The following is a 16,701-nucleotide window of genomic DNA, read 5'->3' as shown; positions in this document are numbered from 1 at the left end:
GAGAGGTACATCTGTGTGGAGCCAGTAAGGGACAGGTACATGACCTCAGAGGTGAACAGGAGGAAGAGCGCCACTAAAGATACATGTCTTATATTTTGCTGCATTTTGTGGATCTCTGACCCATTGAAGTCAATGGGTCGGCCCCGCGATGCAGGGTGCACATGGTCGTGTGAGTGAACCCCAAGGCCTCTTTCACACGAGTAAGTTTTCCATCCGGATGCGAAGCGTGTAGTGAACACACAGCATCCGGACTGAATTCAATGCGTCTCTGCAGCGGTGTATTTCATGCATCATCTCTGCGTTCAGGAAAAATCTCAGCATGTTCTATGTTGTGCATTTTTCCCGCAGCCCTGACTATATGGAAGTGAATGGGGCTTGTGTGAAAAATGGAAGGCATCCGGATACAATGTGTTTTTGACTGGTGGTTGCTGGGAGATGTAGATTGTATTCTTCCGTTTTTATTCCTCGAAAACACATGCAATCTGGACGGAAAAAACTCACACACTGAACACAACTGCAGAAAAAGCCGATTCAACTTGCATGGAAAACCATCCTGACACAATCCGTATCACTCGTGTGAAAGAGGCCTAAGGGAAAACAAATTCCTTTCTGACCCCCTGGATCAATGACCTTTCTCCAAAAATCTAGTATTTATAATCTGCAATATTATTACCTCAATGAACACATCCAAGCCCCTCTTCTCATTTAGGGTACTTTCACACTAGCGGCAGGCCTGTCGGATCCGTCCTCCCGCTAGTGTGAAAGTACCCTTAGTGAGTCATCACCACCTCCTCTGGCAGAGAGCTCCGTAGTCTTACTGCTCTTACCGTAAAGAATCCACCCATTCCAGTTATTACTTTAGTTGCTATGTCTTTCTTGTGCACTGGAGCCCAAAACTATGTTCTCATCCATGCCCCTTTTGATACCCCCAAAAATCTTATTGGCTTTGGCAGCAGCTCCTGACACTGGTTTCTGCAGCTTAGTTCGCTGTTCACTAAAATTCCTAAGTCCTTTTCCATGTCAGTGTTAGGCTACGGATGGCGTCCGTGTGCGTTCCGCAATTTGTTTCATTTCAAATCCATTGTGATGGTGTATAGAGCCAAAAATCTGGAAAATTAGGAAAACCCAGCTCAGAAATGGTGGAAAAAATTGTAGCTTTATTGTGGCATAAAATCTTGGACAAACAGGTACAGTTCGGTTACGCGTTTCAGACCATAAATAAATAGCGGTCCTTCCTCATGACATATCGAACTTCTGATGAAAATTGCACCTTATGAGAGACCTTCGGAGTGGATCAATTCCTTGCTACAACCACTTATTCCGCAAATTCCAGGTTTTCTCAGGGATTCTTGGACTTCAAATGGAGGCCTGGATTTGCCTGGATCACAGAAGAGGTCACTGCTTTATATACCAGCATTCCACATGATCTAGTTCTGATATCTCTTCGCTGGTTCCTTAATAGATATAGCGATTCCTCCTCCTGCACAATTTTTTTATGTTCGATTCTGTTTTTTATTTACAGATTTCGGGGGTGTCGATGGTGGCCAAATTCTCTCCCTCCATAGCCAATATTTTTATGGCATGGTGGGAGGGGTGTTTTCTCCACCCTTTTGGTGGTCTGGTCGCTACATCGATGACCTGCTGTTTGTATGGTCACTGTTCCTTGACTACATTAACTCATGTGTGGAATCTATTTCCTTCAGCCTCCAACATGATAGTACACGTATATGTTTCCTAGATTTGTGTTTGGAGGGTGACTGCACCACTGCCCAAGTTATCACCACCACATATAGGAAGGAACTAGCAGGGAACACGATCCTGCATGCCTCCTCGTATCACCCACCTCACACAATACGAAACATCCCTAAGGGTGAATTAATTCGAGCCCGCCGCAACTGTTCAAATACTCATCTGATTGCGCAAGAGGTGAAAAATATCACAGAGAGGTTGACTGGCAGGGCTTATTCCCACAAATGTATTGCCTCCTTTGTCACTGAAGTCTCAGCCATGGATAGGGTTCCTCTGGTCTTTCTGGAAGTAAAATCTTCGCCCCAAGTGGCTGCCACATCCAAACGCAGACGCGGTTTCACCTCCTTTGTGACACAATACAGCTTGGAATATGATCGCATATGCAAAATCATCAAGAAATATCTTCCATCAGTGGATGGATATTGTCGCGGAGGGAGTGAAATGTGTAGCAAGAAGGGCTCTAACTTTGGGAAAATTTCTGAGTCCCAGCTTGCTCTCTGAAAAAATTATGCAGAGACCAACCTGGCTGAAGAATAAGGGCAGTTATAAATGTGGCCATGCTAAGTGTATCTGTTGCGATCATACTAGTCCCACCAGGAATTTTAGATCTGCTGCTAATAACAAAGGAATTCACTATACAGTCCTATTAAAATTGCAATACAAAGTTCGCAGTTTACTTGATAACGTGCGAACTTTGTCAATTGCAATATGTGGGGTGCACCACAAATGAAATCAAAACTCGAATTCGCAAGCATATCTCAGATGTTCCACACTATTAAAATCGCAACGTGTCTGCTGTCAGTACACACTTTGCGATTTTACATGGAGGCGATACTTCCAATCTAGTGGCTCAAGGAATAGAGAGAGTTTTCCTTTCCACTAGAGGGGGGGGGGGGGGGATCATAGGAGGAAATTACTTAATCGGGAGACATACTGGATTTTCCAGCTGGGTTCAAGACAACCTCAAGGTCTTAATAAAAGGCATGATCTATTAGGAGAGTTACTTTTGTGCCTAGGTGTTTTTTCATATACCTTTATACAGTGCACGCACAGTTTTGCCATTGTTTTTATGTTCATCTGCATTGACTGTACACCCGTATAGGTTTGTCAGCATCTGTGATTTTATTCTTTGTATATTATTGACATATGTGGTGGCGCCATGTGTGGTGCTGCTCCTCACGATCATGTGATCAATTGACTGCATGGCCGGCTGTGTGAGCGGTTCATAAGGTGCAATTTCATTAGAAGTTCGATATGTCATGAGGAAGGACCGCTATTTATTTATGGTCTGAAACGCGTAACCGAACTGTACCTGTTTGTCGAAGATTTTATGCAATAAAGCTACAATTTTTTCCACCATTTCTGAGCTGGAGTTTCCTAATTTTCCTGATCTACTGCCCCGCATCCAGGTGCGTCATCCGTGCTCGGCTGGTGAGAGCTGCTGTGTGCTTTAATAGAGCCAAAAATGTTACAATTGTGTCGATGTCCCAATATTTATGGACCCGACTGTAAATCTGCAGCCAATCTAAAAAAGCAGAGCTGCAGGGGGAGGGACCGAGCAGCAGCCTGAACCAATGATGAGACGAGGGGTGTGTCTCTGACTACCTGTAGCTAGACCAGGCATGTCCAAACTGCGGCCCTCCAGCTGTTGCAAAACTACAACTCCCAGCATGCCTGGATAGCTTACAGCTATACGGGCATGCTGGGAGTTGTAGTTTTGCAACAGCTGGAGGGCCGCAGTTTGGACATGCTTGAGCTAGACTGTAGTCACAGATCACAGCTCTGCCCTAAAGGATCTGAGCTAAGAAGCAGCCACGCAACATTATCTGAGGAATGGCAGGTGATCATGTCCTGTAGGTACTGATTTACGTACGATTTTGTGACTGAACAGTCCCTTTAAGGTGGCCATACACATCTATCAATGTGTATAAGGTTCTCCCAACTCTATCACAATGGCAGGGGAATGAAAGATAGGGAGCTCACAACTAGATATCCTGCTCGTTGGCCATGGGGATTTGTATTTGTTTCTTCGAGACAGACACTGGAAGCCGCCATCATCATCATTTAGCGCTGTGCGTTTATTTGCATATAAATAAGATAACGGATTGCTATCCCATAAAAACAGAAACAGCCCAAGACATAAGAGAAAGTCAGGACTGAAAAAAGGTCCCGATAGAACTGAGCACCCGCCTCTCGTATCTGTTCTCAGGAGGAATAACAGAATAAGCTGCTGCTGATCTGCTCCAACCAAACCCAAGAGTTCACGGAGCTGCGGATAGACATGGCTGCGATCTGTACGACTGTAGTCAGATCTCTAAATATCAGAGATCGCTCCTTATATTTAGTCAAGTCTCTTCACCATGTAGGGTCCCTCTAGTTCATATCCAATTTTTCTGTAGTAGTTTCTAGTGCCGACACCTAAGGGAGAAGAAGTGACAGGTTAGTAACTACATTATAGTAAATCCATTACCAATAACTATGCCCAGAGCCAGTGATAAATACACTCAGGATTCACCATTCAACCTTATTTTACAGTAATAGGTTGTGCTATTGTATATACACATTACTGATCCTGAATTACATCCTGTATTATACTCCAGAGCTGCACTCACTATTCTGCTGGTGCAGTCACTGTGTACATACATACATTACTTATCCTGTACTGATCCTGAGTTACATCCTGTATTATACTCCAGAGCTGCACTCACTATTCTGCTGGTGCAGTCACTGTGTACATACATTACATTACTTATCCTGTACTGATCCTGAGTTACATCCTGTATTATACTCCAGAGCTGCACTCACTATTCTGCTGGTGGAGTCACTGTGTACATACATTACATTACTTATCCTGTATTATACTCCAGAGCTGCACTCACTATTCTGCTGGTGCAGTCACTGTGTACATACATTACATTACTTATCCTGTACTAATCCTGAGTTACATCCTGTATTATACTCCAGAGCTGCACTCACTATTCTGCTGGTGGAGTCACTGTGTACATACATTACATTACTTATCCTGTACTGATCCTGAGTTACATCCTGTATTATACTCCAGAGCTGCACTCACTATTCTGCTGGTGCAGTCACTGTGTACATATATTACTTATCCTGTACTGATCCTGAGTTACATCCTATATTATACTCCAGAGCTGCACTCACTATTCTGCTGGTGCAGTCACTGTGTACATACATTACATTACTTATCCTGTACTGATCCTGAGTTACATCCTGTATTATACTCCAGAGCTGCACTCACTATTCTGCTGGTGCAGTCACTGTGTACATACATTACTTATCCTGTACTGATCCTGAGTGACATCCTGTATTATACTGCAGAGCTGCACTCACTATTCTGCTGGTGCAGTCACTGTGTACATACATTACTTATCCTGTACTGATCCTGAGTTACATCCTGCATTATACTCCAGAGCTGCACTCACTATTCTGCTGGTGCAGTCACTGTGTACATACATTACATTACTTATCCTGTACTGATCCCGAGTTACATACTGTATTATACTCCAGAGCTGCACTCACTATTCTAATGGTGCAGTCACTGTGTACATACATTACTTATCCTGTACTGATCCTGAGTTACATCCTGTATTATATTCCAGAGCTGCACTCACTATTCTGCTGGTGGAGTCACTGTGTACATACATTACATTACTTATCCTGTACTGATCCTGAGTTACATCCTGTATTATACCCCAGAGCAGCACTCACTATTCTGCTGGTGCAGTTACTGTGTACATACATTACATTACTTATCCTGTACTGATCCTGAGTTACATCCTGTATTATACTCCAGAGCTGCACTCACTATTCTGCTGGTGCAGTCACTGTGTACATACATTACATTACTTATCCTGTACTGATCCTGAGTTACATCCTGTATTATACTCCAGAGCTGCACTCACTATTCTGCTGGTGGAGTCACTGTGTACATACATTACATTACTTATCCTGTACTGATCCTGAGTTACATCCTGTATTATACTCCAGAGCTGTACTCACTATTCTGCTGGTGCAGTCACTGTGTACATACATTACATTACTTATCCTGTACTGATCCTGAGTTACATCCTGTATTATACTCCAGAGCTGCACTCACTATTCTGCTGGTGGAGTCACTGTGTACATACATTACATTACTTATCCTGTACTGATCCTGAGTTACATCCTGTATTATACTCCAGAGCTGCACTCACTATTCTGCTGGTGCAGTCACTGTGTACATACATTACATTACATATCCTGTACTGATCCTGAGTTACATCCTGTATTATACTCCAGAGCTGCACTCACTATTCTGCTGGTAATCAGAAACCCCTAGTTTATTGCTGGTCACACCTGTGCTTCTATAATTCAGGGGACAGTTGTTTTTTGTCTAAATGCATCTTGAGTTAATCAGGTTTTATTTTCCACGCTGAGCTGCATTCAGAATCCTGCTGGGGTCCCGTTGTGTGTTCTCGCATCCTTCGGTCACTCCTTACTTGTGCAGTGTATACGGAGCATGATCAGCTGTGGGATATCACAGAAGCTGCAGTCTTTACAACAAAGGCTTTGTTCACATTGGTGTCACAGCTTCATGAACTGTCACAATGTGTCAGGATAGAACCCTGCAGCATACAGCACTCTGTACAAAGGAAGTAACACAAGTGTGAACAGAGTCTTACAGATCAGAAGTCGGTTGTGGGGGTTTTACACGGCGTCATGCAGCTTAGAACATAGATGGAGAATGGAGGTCACAATGTACAGGGCACAGTGTAACCTAGTTCATGTTAAAGCAGTTATTCAGGATCAGGGGGGGAAAAAAAGTCTAATCCCTAGAAAAAGTGCCACTCTTGATTACTGACTGTCTGGCAACTTATAGGGGTTGTCTCACTTCAGCAATTGGCATTTATCATGTAGAGAAAGTTAATACAAGGCACGTACTAATGTATTGTGATTCTCCATATTGCCTCCTTTGCTGGCTTAATTCATTTTTCCACCACATTATGCACTGCTCATTTCCATGGTTAAGACCACCCTTCACTCAGGCATCGGTGGTCGTACTGGCAGACTCTAGAAAAAAAAAAAAAACACTGGCCTCTCAGGTGGCCTAGACCATAGGAGAACCATAAGCCAGTACTTTTTTCCTATGGTGTGAAAGCATGACCACCAATGCTGGACTGAAGGGTGGTCGTACCCATGGAAATTAAAAGTGTATGATGCGAAGGCAAAAGGAGTCCAGCCAACAAAGGAGGCAATATGGAGAATAACAATACATTAGTAAGTGCCTTGTTTTAACTTCTCTACATGATAAATGCAATTTTCTGAAGCGAGACGACCCTTTTAGGCATTCACATAAATGTGGCCGAGCAGCAACACTAGACATGGTCGTGAGTGGGGCCACTTTATCGGCAAATTCCGAAAAACAATATCAATGTTTTCCATGTCAAATTACAACATCAGACATTTCCTCGATGAGGATAAGACACGGGTGACGGGAATGGACGTGATAGTCCAGATTTAATGTGTGCCATTCCTACAAATCACATGCATAATACCGCCTGCTCTGCACGCCATCACGCCGTGCCCATCATCCAGTAATGCAACGGAAGCAACAAATTTACAGTCACCTTGAATTTCTATTATGATATAAAAGCTCTCTGCTTCCAGTCTGAATAATGTACCTGAAATGAAGGAAGACTATACAAGGAAATGATAACTGGTGATATTCCCTTCTCTGCATCAAGAGCTTTCATTCCGGAGGAGATGCTTTCCTAACCCTTACTTACTGATGCACCTTCAGAGACCATGTAAGTCCATGTCATGATGCATCAGCACCTTTGGCTTTTTCTTGAGCAGGAGGAACGTTGTAACTGATTTATGTTACGTTGTAACATTATGGACTGGAGCGCGTGCTTATTGCTTTGGTGATCCTTGGCCGTGTGTCTGTTGACTCGCTAAGTCACCTCTTTTTAAAACAGAAGCTGATCCGGAGATGGCCACCTCCTCGGTGGCCGGTGCGGGTGAAATGTGTCATTACGTGGCGGCCAATGAAATAAATACCAATGGCTCATCAAGGGAGATCTCCCACTATTATGTCCATGTGGCCTCATATTAAACATCCTTTAAAAAAGAAAATCTGGGCACCGGATCAAAAATACTTCATTCCATTTATTTAATTTTCGTCTCTTCTGCAGGTTGCGGCAGCTGCTTTTCTCTACCGGTGGAGGGTCGGCTCTGTCTGCCTGTGTCTAACCCTATACAAGCTGTGATGTAACATAAAAAGAATCCAATCAACCCATTCACAGGCCGAAGGCCGATAACTCGACAGCTCTCTGATGGGTAAATGAAGCTCTAAGGGAACGTTCACACAACGGATTTTACTGCAGAGCTGTGGTGCCAAGAGCTGCCAGGAAATTTCACTGAAAACTTGCGTTGCTTCTGCCTCACATTCATTTCAAAGGATCGCGGAGATGCAGCTTAAAGCCCGAGCTGCACCGAGAAGGGACGTGTCTCCGAACCACAGCGCTGCCTCTCATTGAGATTTATGCCAAAATTCCACTGTGAAATCCGTTGTGTGAACACCCACTTAGGGTGGCTGCACACAGTGCAGATTTATGTGAAAAAATAATCTGCACCAAGACAGCACATAAAATGCTAATAAAGCCGCACTATATTGCATTTTAGGTACATTTTTTGTGCGGATTTGATGTGGATTGCCGCAGATTTCAAAATTGGCACAGCAGGTCAATTCCTGCGCCGAAGAAAAATAATGCAAAGTGTACATGAGATTTATCTAATACTAATACTATGCTGGTACTGTATTACACTGCGCATTTCATTTGGAAAAACCACGCAGAAAAAACACACTTAATCCGTATTGTGTGCCACCACCCTGTTACCAACTAGAGGGTGTGAACCTACTGTGGCACATTACCAACCTCTTCTAAGGGCGTTGTCTGAGTGAACCTCTCGTTCTTTTCAGTACCCCTGATGGTGGGGATAGACTTTCCCAAGGGGAACACCAGGTCGTTATCTCTTGAGGAAGATTGGCACATGAGGCAGCTGGTCCAGAGGGTACCAAATCAAGGTACCAGAGATACCGACCTAGGCAGCAGGCTGAGTCATAACCAGGAGCAACAGGACCGAAGGGCAGAGGCGAAGTCAAACAAGCAATGGGTCAGGTCAGGCAATCCAGGTTGGCAACAGGAGAGTCAAGGCAGGGATCAAACAGGTAGCAGAGTCCACAAACAAAAGAAAGGGTCAGGTACACAGTACCACGAGCAGAGACATCAGCAACCTTTGCAGGACATAAGGACCTTGACGCTCAGGCACCTGGGAAGGGGCTAAACAACTTATATAGGTTCAGGACGGCTAGGATTGGTCAGCGAGGTCATATGTGCTAAACTCATAAATCACAGGAAGTGACGCGCGCTGGCCCTTAAAGGGGTTGTGTCACTTCAGCAAGTGGCATTTATCATGTACAATCCATTCACTCCTAACAACCTCGAGAATGAGAATGTCCTGCCTTACACGAGTTCTATAATGGCATCCAATCTTCTCGTTGTCAGCTTCATCTGTTCTTTGTTGGAGCTGGATCTTTCAGTAGTGTTGTTCATGATCATAAGATGTTCCTTTACCGCAATCCTGGGACTTTATCCCAAGCACGACTGCATATTAACAAGAAAAAAGCTAAAGGCCAAACGTAAAACTCTGGTTCTGCATCAGAAGTGAATTTAACTCCCTGCAATAAGAAGTCAGAGGTCCATGCATAACTGGGTCGTATGATGGTGATGATTTCGGTAGATAATGTCACAAACATTGCTGTGTATATAGCCAGAGGCGCAATGTGCTCAGCCTGTGAAAGGGGAAAGTGTGTCACACCTGCTGGGAAAGCCACATGGCACTAATGAGACCTGGAGTAAACATGTCTCGTCCCTCATGCCGCAGCCACTGACGTTGAGTCCTCAATTTCTCCATTTATCGCTTCATCCTTCTGTGAGTCCTTTGGATCTGGAGTCTACAATCGGCTCTTTAAACCACTAAGTGTGAAATGACTTATTACGAGGCAATCAGCTTAGGAACGTCTCTGCTTACATCCTGCTGTTATGTACATACACATATCACATCTAAATGCGAAGAGTCCATTTTCTGGTCAAAAGAACGAAGAACATTTTGAAGAACCTTGTTTCTCAACCCGTGCCAGGGTCAACTGGTCCATGGACACCTGGCCAACAATTCTGGTATTCCTTTATATAGTATAAGTGACGTGAACCAGTACATCGGATAACTGCAATATCCTGGAACCCATGAAATGTCAATATTCCCAGGAAGACTTTGCACGGTTGATGTAGCTTTTGATGGAAGAATCTTTCAAGAAGTTCTAAAATCATTTTTCTTCAATTTGTCAAGAATAAGCCTAGTGGTGGTGGCTGAAGAGTTACAGACCCTTAAATTGAAAATTCTTATCCTTGAGACGTACCAGTCAATAGAATACAACATCTTGAGATGTTGTATTCCATTGAGAAGATGATTAATGGTGTGTGGTCTTGAGGCTTTGTCTAGACACCAGTGACAACCATAACGCATACCCTACCGATGGCCGGATGATACTTTATGAAACATCATTCGCTAGAAGTTACAGATACAATAATAGTAAAACTTGGAGTTTCTGATAAAAAAAGTTTGATGGTGGACCGGCAAGACATCGCTTGTTGTGGCAGCAGTCTAGGCAAGAGATGTTGCTCATATCAGTAAACAGAACGGGATGAAGTTGGGTGGACATAGAAATTTAGGTAACTGCGGAAATAATGTTTTTGGTGTCAGGAATCACAAGTACCTCATTGCTAAAGGATATGGACAGGATACAAGGCATATCTCAGACCATTTAAATGCTGGAGGCAATTAAAGCATAATGTTCTACTTACTGACTGTGTCAGTCTGGGTTTTCTTGGGTCCAACAAAGGGATCCACCAACCACCAAAAGTGTTTATGGAGTGGCAGGTGATGGTTGAGAGAGACTGCACACAGTGACAAAGATCAGTGATAACTGATACCGTTTAGTTAATCCCCCAGGTGCCACAGTCAATAGCGACTGCAGCATATGAGCGTTTAGTCAGATGGATGGGGCTCCCTCTGATCGATCAACCCACCTCTATGGAGATATTGTAGGAAGACGTCACAAACAATTTTTGCAGTCTATTATATAAATGTTCAAACAATAGCATGTTCAAGACCTCTAGGGAGACTAAAAATAAAAGCAAAAAAGTAAAAAGTTCCTCTTAGAAAAAAAAGTTTAAATATATATATATATATATATATATATATATATATATATATATATATGTTAGCAGAAGGCCCCAAATATATTTAATCTATTTCATTTAATATTTGTGCGTGTGTGTCGTTAAAAGATAGACAGTATCCACTATAACAGTGACAACTGCAGTACCCCACCCCTTTAACAGTGACCTCCACAGTGGCCGCCCCTTTATTAGCGACCTCCTCAGTACCCCGTCTCGTTAATAGTGGCTTCCACAATAAACCGCCCACTTCACCGAGCTCCGTTCCCTTAAAATGTGACCTCCACAACACCCCGCCCCCTTAACAGTGACCTCTACAGCACTCCGTCCCTTAACACTGACCTCCATAGCGGCTCATTCCCTTAACTGTGACCTCCACCGTTGCCTCCCCTTAGTTGAGACCTCTACAGTGCCCACACCTTTAAAAGTGACCTCAACAGCATACCGCCCCCCTTTATTGTGGCCACTACAGCAGCCCACCCCTTTAACAGTGACCTCCACAGCAGCCTCCTCTTTATTAGTGACCTCCACAGTACCCCATCTCCTTAACAGTGATTTCCACAACACCCGTCCTCTCAACAGTGGTCTCTACTGCAATCTGCTCCTTAACACTGACCTCCATAGAGGACCATCCCCTTGACTGTGACCTCCACAGCAGCCCGCCCCTGGGATGGCCAGAGGTCCGGTTTTAGGCTGGACAGTCCGGCTTTCAGACTCCCTATCCTCCGTCCGTCCGTCACAGGGCCTAGACGGACACAAGGATGTTCTTTTGAACAGCTCACTCTCAGACAGCAGCACAGTACTGTCTGAGTGTGAGCTGCAAGGAGAAAGTCACCCTCCCTTTTACCCCTGCAGCTGACAGAAGTGGATTTTTACCTTAATTTTTTTCAATCCGCAACGGCTGCGGAGTGGGAGAAAGGGATGGCTTAGAGGGTTTTTAAGTCCATCTTTTGAAGGTGGCCTGAATGGACCCCCTACCTGCCCCCTGAACTGTGACCTCCACAGCACGCCACTCCCTTGACAGCATCATCCAGAGCACCCTGCCCCTTTAAAGCTGACCAACAGAAGTGAAGAAAAATGGCTGGGTTGTTACGGAATCCTGGTGTAAAACTGTGTGTATGTGGAGACTAAGGGCCTGTGCGCTTCTATTGGCTGATAAGGGTCATGTGACTAAGCTTCTATTGGCTAATACATTTTTTGTGGAATATCTCAGGAACGGTACGTCCTAGAGAGCTGAGAAATTTCGTGATTGTAAATACGATGGTGTGGATTCCTTTAGCAGACATACATGCATACACTCAGCTTTATATATTAGATTAAAATCAGTCCCCTTTAACAAAATAATTGCCATTGCTACATCTGCAAAATATCTGAACTATTAAAATATAAAAGTATCTTGCACGGTAAACGCGTAAAGGGTAAAAGAGTTGGTGAAAAAAATAAAAAAATACAGGTCTTTGGCCACCTCAACTGCCCCCCCCCCCCTCCAAGGAGCTATAGAAAAAAAAAATGTCAGAATACAGCAAGTCTTTTAAAATAGTTTTTTTTAAGGTAGTAAAGTATAAGAAAAACTATATAAGTTTGGTACTGTGGTGTAAGTAGTACACAACGGTCCCGCTGGACCAGAAGTGTGATGTGCCATCAGCATGCGGGTCACCACTGTCGACCAATCAATAGTCTCGGTGGTGACCGGTGCAGGAACGCCACATCACAGCTGGGCCCAAAAATAACAGAACAAAAGTAAATTAAAGGGAACCTGTCACCAGTTTTATGGTGTCCTAACTAAGGGCAACATAAATAAGTGACTGATTCTCTTAGCAAAATGCTGGGTCACTTTCTTTAATTGACCCAGTCAATCTGCCAACATCTTGTATTGAAAAGCTCCAGCTGAAAATGATGAGTCATGAATATTCATGAGCTCCTGACTCTTCCCGCCCACCTGCTGCTGAATGACAGTTATTTTCCATATGAATCAGCAGCAGGTGGGCAGGGGAGTGGCTATAGCTGTTAATTAAATAAACGCTGGACTTAATGACATCACGCTGGACTCAAATCAGCTCATTAGCATGCGGCATGTGGCATCTTTGTGTGTATATTATGAGGTAATACATAAGGAAGTGAATACATCTAAGGCACTTTTTAGTAGTTAATGATTGTATATAATTAGTTAGATTATAATCAAATATCCACATGACGGGTTCCCTTTAACTTCATGAGGCTATATCAACGTGAAGATTCGTCAGCTGCTCGATCACACATGGATTTGCCCATCGTGTTGCCATCTGATTGTCAGTCTTGTTTTTTAACTTCTTGTTCGCCCAAACATAATAAAAAATAATTTGAAAATCATATTTTAATTACAGTATTACATATTCTTTTATAGCGAAGGCATCTTTGGCGTGCAAAAATTTACATATTTTTTAATTTTCAAATAAGAAAAAGCTACAAAAAATTTAAGTGCAGATGTATTTCAACCAAAGATAGCATCGCCTGCACAGTGTATAATTATACCTGGCGCTTCCACAATAACATATTCGGATTTGAGAAAGTTTCTGCAGCATTTGCGTGACTCAGAGGTGAGTGTAGAAAGTAGTATTATTACGTTAAATTACTTCGCATTGTTCTCCCTCCTTTGTTTGTTCCTTTTTCCATCTTGAAAGAATGTGTTTGTCCCTTTTCTAAACATACACGTGCATAAGGCGGCTAACAAGGTTCAAAGCAATTAAAGCCTATTTTAAAATGGCCCACGTCAGCGGAGACAGCGGAGCGAAGACGATTGTTCTGAGGTGTCCAAATCCTGCGCCAATTAAAACATGTATGGAGGCATCACTAAATTACTGAACAGGAGCTCGACCAACACTGGCCACACACTTCACTATCGTTCATCTGTCCCTATGCACACATGCACCACTGAGCCAAGCATGCATGTGTTTTCAAGAGGGAGAGCTGAGTAAGCCACTGCCAGATCGCCCTCTTCCCTGAGAACATATTGAAATTTAACACTCCCAACCAGTGCCCCCTATAACAGCAGTCTGGTTGTGTAGTGCACAGCACCCCCTATAACAGCAGTCTGGTTGTGTAGTGTACAGTGCCCCCTATAACAGCAGTCTGGTTGTGTAGTGCACAGCACCCCCTATAACAGCAGTCTGGTTGTGTAGTGCACAGCGCCCACTATAACAGCAGTCTGGTTGTGTAGTGCACAGCACCCCCTATAACAGCAGTCTGGTTGTGTAGTGCACAGCACCCCCTATAACAGCAGTCTGGTTGTGTAGTGTACAGCGCCCACTATAACAGCAGTCTGGTTGTGTAGTGCACAGCACCCCCTATAACAGCAGTCTGGTTTTGTAGTGCACAGCGCCCACTATAACAGCAGTCTGGTTGTGTAGTGCACAGCACCCCCTATAACAGCAGTCTGGTTTTGTAGTGCACAGCGCCCACTATAACAGCAGTCTGGTTGTGTAGTGTACAGCACCCCCTATAACAGCAGTCTGGTTGTGTAGTGCACAGCACCCCCTATAACAGCAGTCTGGTTGTGTAGTGTACAGCGCCCACTATAACAGCAGTCTGGTTGTGTAGTGCACAGCACCCCCTATAACAGCAGTCTGGTTTTGTAGTGCACAGCGCCCACTATAACAGCAGTCTGGTTGTGTAGTACACAGCACCCCCTATAACAGCAGTCTGGTTGTGTAGTGTACAGCGCCCACTATAACAGCAGTCTGGTTGTGTAGTGCACAGCACCCCCTATAACAGCAGTCTGGTTTTGTAGTGCACAGCGCCCACTATAACAGCAGTCTGGTTGTGTAGTACACAGCGCCCCCTATAACAGCAGTCTATTTGTGTAGTACACGGCACCCCCTATAACAGCAGTCTGGTTGTGTAGTGCACAGCGCCCCCTATAACAGCAGTCTGGTTGTGTAGTGCACAGCACCCCCTATAACAGCAGTCTGGTTGTGTAGTGCACAGCGGCCCCTATAACAGCAGTCTATTTGTGTAGTACACGGCACCCCCTATAACAGCAGTCTGGTTGTGTAGTGCACAGCGGCCCCTATAACAGCAGTCTATTTGTGTAGTACTCGGTGCCCCCTATAATAGCAGTCTATTTGTATAGTGCACAGCCCCCCTATAAAAGCAGTCTGGTTGTGTAGTGAACAGCGTCCCCTATAACATCAGTCTGGTTGTGTGGTACACGGCGCCCCCTATAATAGCAGTCTGGTTGTGTAGTGCACAGCCCCCCCTATAAAAGCAGTCTGGTTGTGTAGTGTACAGCGTCCCCTATAACAGCAGTCTATTTGTGTAGTACACGGCGCCCCCTATAACAGCAGTCTGGTTGTGTAGTACACGGTGCCCCCTATAACAGCAGTCTGGTTGTGTAGTGCACGGTGCCCCCTATAACAGCAGTCTATTTGTGTAGTACACGGCGCCCCCTATAACAGCAGTCTGGTTGTGTAGTGCACGGCGCCCCCTATAACAGCAGTCTGGTTGTGTAGTGTACAGCGCCCCCTATAACAGCAGTCTGGTTGTGTAGTGTACAGCGCCCCCTATAACAGCAGTCTGGTTTTGTAGTGCACAGCGCCCCCTATAACAGCAGTCTGGTTGTGTAGTGCACAGCGCCCCATATAACAGCAGTCTGGTTGTGTAGTGCACAGCGCCCCCTATAACAGCAGTCTGGTTGTGTAGTGCACAGCTCCCCCTATAACAGCAGTCTAGACGTGTAGTATACAGCGCCCCCTATAACAGCAGTCTGGTTGTGTAGTGCACAGTGCCCCTTATAACAGCAGTCTGGTTTTGTAGTGCACAGTGCCCCCTATAACAGCAGTCTGGTTGTGTAGTGCACAGCGCCCCCTATAACAGCAGTCTGGTTGTGTAGTATACAGCGCCCCCTATAACAGCAGTCTGGTTGTGTAGTGTACAGTGCCCCCTATAACAGCAGTCTGGTTGTGTAGTACACGGTGCCCCCTATAACAGCAGTCTGGTTTTGTAGTGCACAGCGCCCCCTATAACAGCAGTCTGGTTGTGTAGTATACAGCGCCCCCTATAACAGCAGTCTGGTTGTGTAGTATACAGCGCCCCCTATAACAGCAGTCTGGTTGTGTAGTACACGGTGCCCCCTATAACAGCAGTCTGGTTTTGTAGTGCACAGCGCCCCCTATAACAGCAGTCTGGTTGTGTAGTGCACAGCGCCCCATATAACAGCAGTCTGGTTGTGTAGTGCACAGCGCCCCCTATAACAGCAGTCTGGTTGTGTAGTGCACAGCGCCCCCTATAACAGCAGTCTAGACGTGTAGTATACAGCGCCCCCTATAACAGCAGTCTGGTTGTGTAGTGCACAGTGCCCCTTATAACAGCAGTCTGGTTTTGTAGTGCACAGTGCCCCCTATAACAGCAGTCTGGTTGTGTAGTGCACAGTGCCCCCTATAACAGCAGTCTGGTTGTGTAGTGCACAGCGCCCCCTATAACAGCAGTCTGGTTTTGTAGTACACGGCGCCCCCTATAACAGCAGTCTGGTTGTGTAGTACACGGCACCCCCTATAACAGCAGTCTGGTTGTGTAGTATACAGCGCCCCCTATAACAGCAGTCTGGTTGTGTAGTGTACAGTGCCCCCTATAACAGCAGTCTGGTTGTGTAGTACACGGCGCCCCCTATAACAGC

General features: G+C 44.8%; 1 protein-coding gene across 1 annotated transcript in view; it reads right to left on the bottom strand.

Annotated features, from left to right (window-relative positions):
• Positions 1–3,803: 3,803 nt before the first annotated feature.
• ELP3 (elongator acetyltransferase complex subunit 3) overlaps positions 3,804–16,701 on the bottom strand; it is a 172,153-nt gene continuing 159,255 nt past the window's right edge. Inside the window, exon 15 of the mRNA XM_044292121.1 lies at positions 3,804–4,167. Coding sequence (XP_044148056.1) covers positions 4,091–4,167 — 77 coding nt within the window. The 3' untranslated portion in view covers positions 3,804–4,090. The remainder of the gene's footprint in view (positions 4,168–16,701) is intronic.

This window comes from Bufo gargarizans, chromosome 4, assembly GCF_014858855.1.
Source record: "Bufo gargarizans isolate SCDJY-AF-19 chromosome 4, ASM1485885v1, whole genome shotgun sequence".
In the NCBI taxonomy this organism is placed as follows: Eukaryota; Metazoa; Chordata; class Amphibia; order Anura; family Bufonidae; genus Bufo; species Bufo gargarizans.
This window is presented reverse-complemented; position numbering and strand designations above follow the sequence as displayed.